This window comes from Aegilops tauschii, chromosome 2, assembly GCF_002575655.3.
Source record: "Aegilops tauschii subsp. strangulata cultivar AL8/78 chromosome 2, Aet v6.0, whole genome shotgun sequence".
NCBI lineage: Eukaryota > Viridiplantae > Streptophyta > Magnoliopsida > Poales > Poaceae > Aegilops > Aegilops tauschii.
The window spans coordinates 551,856,999-551,862,179 of record NC_053036.3 but is presented as its reverse complement, the minus strand read 5'-3'; the positions used below and the strand labels follow the sequence as shown (position 1 = coordinate 551,862,179).

Here is a 5,181-nt window from a genome sequence, read left to right as displayed (position 1 = left end):
ATACTGCCATTAACAAGACCAGAGCTGGTACTAACTCAGCATTGGCTTACCTGGCAGAACGTTCTCCGAACTGACTGCAGATGTGCCTGGCCTCTTCCAACAATTGTGCATCAATCTTTTCTTCAAAGCCTGTTTGCTCCAGCCATCGAACGGCACTTGGAACTGAATAGTGACCCTTGCATCTTTCTGCAGAAAAGAAGCTTTTAGAATAACTTGGAATCTGCGGAGCAATGGGACAAAGTGGAAAATAACAAAACAAGCATTGTAACACGAAACTCGCCTGGCCTTGCTTGTTGACCTGAAACGTCTGAAACTCATCCCAGAAGGGAGCATTCTCATCATTTAAATCTATTTCACTTGTACTCTTCGCCTTATTAGTATCCTGTACAGCCTTAGGAATGCTTTCGATGCCAGCAGATTTTTTTGGCAGTGCAGCCTCTTGATTTACACAACTCGGCTCTTCAGAACGAAGAAGAGCCATTATCTTCGGAACATCATGCAAATCCTCCTTAATAATCATATAGGCTTTTATGTTTTGACAGATTGCTGGGACTTTGGGTGAGCCCACCATAACTACCATAGGATCTCCAACTGCGTCCAGTGCATCAGCAAGCACTCTTGTGAAGTTGATCGGCGTGCGATGATTTATTTGCAAAACACGGACCATCTTCTGAGAGAACTCCAAAGGTAAATCCTCAAAGACTCCGCATCGCACAAGAGTATTTGTGACTTCATAACAATTCCACTGAGTTAGGATCAGTGGATAAAGTGTGACCACTAGCCTCAGGAGGACTTCAGAGTATGAACTAGGAGTTGATGTCTTCTGTACCCACTGCAAGAGCATATCCTTGTCTGTCAACATAGTCATAATTGTCTCAAATATGAAACGCCTTGATGAGCGTGCCAAACAATCAAGATGGTAATCTGGGCTTGGATTAGATGTCAGGCAGGTATCAAGGTAAACCTTGCTAGTACGGCACTCCAGCATATTGACCAACAGAGACTTCGTGCAGTATAAACAACCTTTCTGTAGAAAGTATGATGAAGCCATGAAACTAAAGCACTCCATCAGACCCACATAGCATATTGGGGATATATTGTCCAGTTCATCCCTCCGCATCACACCACTGAAGGTAAAATCAAGAGCACGCTTAAAGTTCAATATCAAGGGGGCTCTTGAAATACCAGCATCAAGAAATATCTTCAAACATCGATAGAAATCTGCCCACTCAGAACTATTGTCCAGGTAATGTAGTAGTCTTGAAAGTAGCGCATCATCCAGTCGTGCTGCATGAAGCAGAAGCATGGTCGTTCTCCCAAGATGCCCATGAGTCAGATTTTTATCTGTTCGCCGAAGATGTGCACTAAGAGAATCAGCAATCAATCCATATGCAGATGGTGAGTCAAATATATGCAAGAGGCTCCTCGTTGTCCCATCTCTCCACGCAAGGAAAAATAGCTCAAAGAAGCGACGCTCGCAGAGAACAAAGAAGCTTCTTAACTTCATTTTTGGCACACTGAACTGTGGTTCTTCCAAAAACTTTTCTATCTCATTTATAATAACGTTAGTTCTCACCAGGGTATACAAAGATCCTGGCTTTGGAGAAATTTGAACAAATGACTCCAACTTCTTGAGTACACTGAAACCAACAGAAGACAACTCATTCATCCAGAAATACTGAGCACACGAATGACACTGAGGGGCATCCAGTAAACATCTGTTGCCATCTTGCTGCAAAGAACTTCTGCCAGCATTAGAAAGCCAACTTGCATTCATGTTAAGCACCACATATCTGTCGTCATCTTTTCTCAATCCAAAGTACTTGGCGAAAAGATCTTCATACATAACTGTGTAATCATTTAATTCTGGACCATCAGTGTGACAAAAATGAGATAGTACTTTGAGTATGATCGACTTCCAGTGATTCCAGACATAAAACAGAGTCTGGGGTGACATCTGGTTAGAATCCAGCAGATCATTACAACCATTTTCATCTTCAAACCCTGGCCCTATCAGTAAATTGTATCCAGAGGTTCGAGACTGAAGATGAACATCAATGATCGAACGGGAAGCAATATATTCAACAAACAAATTTCCACATTTTTCGCCCTCAAGCAAAGTGCAAGTTAAATCGGGAAGAGATTTAACCACATCCAATAGCGCATCAGCTTCCAGGCAAACAAAGGAGTAGAAGCAATCAGAGACCCTCTTCGCCATCTCTTTGGCTTCTGCGAGCAACTGTTCCTTCTCTGGATTTCTTTTGGGAGGCCATCCTTTGTTATTTAAAGACCAGAAGGAGTTTACAATGATGTGGAGGAGGAGAAGCCGCGTTGCATCCTCAAATAAATCTACCTTCTCAAGCATTTTCACCTCCAGTAAGGCATCTCCTTTATGCCTTGCTATTCCTGCAGCTTCAATGAAATTACCCTTTTCCATCTCTAAACTAAACAGTTCGTCAAGAAGATTCCTAGACTTTAAGAATGCATGTACATTATCCATAGAGCTGAAAGCCTTAACAAAAGGCATCATACGCTTCATGTCACCACACTCAAAACAATGTTGAGCACAATTATCCAGATACTTCGATCTAATTGCAGAAACCTCCAAGGATTTTGAATTCTCGAGCGAATGTTCCTCCTCCAACTTTTGCAGAAACTGCAAGCCCAGATTGAACAATTGCTTTCCTTTTGAGCACATGGAGAAACACTTGGTGTAACATTTAGCTTTGAAGAACACTTCAGCTGCCTCTGACCAGCATTCAGCCCTAGCAAAATAGTCACCATTATCCTCAAGTCTAGAAGTACCACATTTTTGCATGTAGACCATACCTATGGAAATGCAAGGAACACAATGTTTAGTCAGACAAAGCTTTCTGGAGTTTGAGGTAACACTCCATATGAAAGGTAAGAATTAGCATATCTACAATTTAAGTAGGGATATCATTTCGAAATAATATTTTGAGATTCGATGACATTTATTTATATGGCAACTCTTTAAGAACAACTTGTCATTTGTAGACCGTTATATGACGAAATCGCAAATGGATGCAGCTTGGAAATTATGGAGAGTTGGCAGACCTGCTCTTTTGTAGTCGCCTAATTTGATATAGCACGTAGCAGCTTTCTCATGCATTCCTATGGCCTCATAAATCTCTGATGCCGTTTGCAATGAAGCCTTGCCTAACTCCAAATTTGTGGAGATGGCACGGTCAGCAATCGCTACAAGTCCAGCAGCTCTTGCCCACTTCTCTCTGTGTGCATCACCAGCCTTTTCGAAACACATAGTAGCCATCTCGAATTGCCCCTCATTGAATAACTACAAAAAAAGGAGAACTGTGACATGGAATAACAACGGTAAGAGACAAGTACAGAAAAACAGTAAGTATTTATGCCCCATGACCCACCTAACAAAAAAATATGTCTGTATAGAACAATTGTGAGAAACAAAAACCCTATTAATTTAACAATATTAAGAACATCCACTTGGCAACATAATGCATAGCATGATAAATTAAAATTGGCTTTCCAGACAAAACAAGTAAAGATTACTAACCTTGGTTCCCCGTAGCCTCCAATCATCACAGCTGCTCCCTGTCTTCATGGCCTGGATGAGGGCAGAATCAAGTAATCTAACTTCTACAAGACACAACTTCTTCCAGTAGTCAAACATTGGTCGACAGTAATCCTATGTATTTTCACATATCCACAATCTTTGCCTAGTGCGTGTGATTGCAACATATAGTTGCTTCAGCTCTGAACAGAGAAGATAATGCTTGCTTCTATCGAAACCCGGATGAGAGATCTCCTCAGATTGTGCTATAATATCTTTATCTTTCATGTAGCCATAGAGAACTCTCCATTTGTTTCTTAAAGGCGACGAACCAAAAAAGTTGTACAACAGCACATCCTACACAATACCTCTGACGTAAGTACACGACATTTTGAAACAGCACATTTTACAATTGAAACATTTGCAAAATTAGCACAGATGAAATTTCCCTTCAAAAGAACACAGATGAAACCAAATTGATAGGCTCATACCTGAAACTCAAGGCCCTTACATTCAACAATAGTCAAAACAAGAGCTTGTTTACCAATAAGATCGATAATTTGTTTTTTAGTAGCATCATCACGAACTAATATGACTTGCTCAGCACCAAAGCCATGCAGATCACCATGCTTACTTTTCTTTCTCCAAAAATACTCATAATTGCATTTTCATCGTTATCCGACTCCAGCAGCACAGGAGCCTCTCCATATACAAGTCCAATCTCTGGATTAAGCTGGTGAACACTTGATGGGAAAAAGGAGCATAGAAGACTCATGATACTTTGTGCTATACGGAGGATGCCGCATTTGTGCGGAAATTTTGAGACAATTGGAACATATCAGAGAGATGGACCCCTTGTTTAAGTCCTTGATTAAACACATCAGTTTCTGTGAGGAATGCAGTATAAAAAAGTGAACGGATATCTTCAAACCTGAAATCGACACCCCTTGCTATAGTCTGTGCAGTGTCACCAGCAAAAAGGAAGCCTTCCTTGATGTTCCTGCAGACATACTTAAGAAGTGCTATTTGTGTCATGGTCAGATCCTGTACCTCATCTATGTAAACAAAATCCACCATATCTCCATTGTAGCCATCAGATACAAAACTACTGTGAAGACTAATTACAAAATCTGACAAATCAAACTCCCTGGCAGTGCATTTCATACTCTCATATTCAAGGAATATATCATAAATTTTATTTCTTTTCTCTTTGTTCAGAGATGAAAATCTTTTATCTGAGAGCATCACATAATCTTGTCTTCCCAGTTTGCCAGTATAAGGCCCTGTCGCTTGATATGCGCCCTTAATGTGAGAAACTATTTCAGTGAACACAGTGGACACATCAAATTTCTTGGTCAGATCTTTATTAAAACGAGACCAGTAGAAAGTAGCAAATTTTTCGTAGGTAACTTCATTCAATTCAATAAAAGTTTGCACTGCACGAGATCTTGAATGGCCTCTCTCAAAGCTAGACTTCATTTCACCATAAAATGCATCGAAAAACGATCTCCGGCATGTTCCATCAAGCATCATCAAAAACTTACGATATGTTATAGTAAGAGGATAGTGCTCATGAGGTAGATCACAAAAATTGTCAGGAATTTCCGTAAACTCTTCCAGGTCATCCATGA

General features: G+C 40.5%; 1 protein-coding gene across 1 annotated transcript; it reads right to left on the bottom strand.

The window, feature by feature from the left end:
* Nucleotides 1–203: 203 nt before the first annotated feature.
* On the bottom strand, nucleotides 204–3,670 carry LOC141041250 (uncharacterized). The gene is made up of 4 exons (XM_073507372.1): nucleotides 3,554–3,670; nucleotides 3,079–3,316; nucleotides 286–2,829; nucleotides 204–220 (listed from the first exon to the last, which is right to left on the bottom strand). The coding sequence occupies exons 1-4, from the start codon at nucleotides 3,668–3,670 to the stop codon at nucleotides 204–206; spliced, it is 2,916 nt and encodes a 971-aa protein (XP_073363473.1).
* Nucleotides 3,671–5,181: the final 1,511 nt, after the last annotated feature.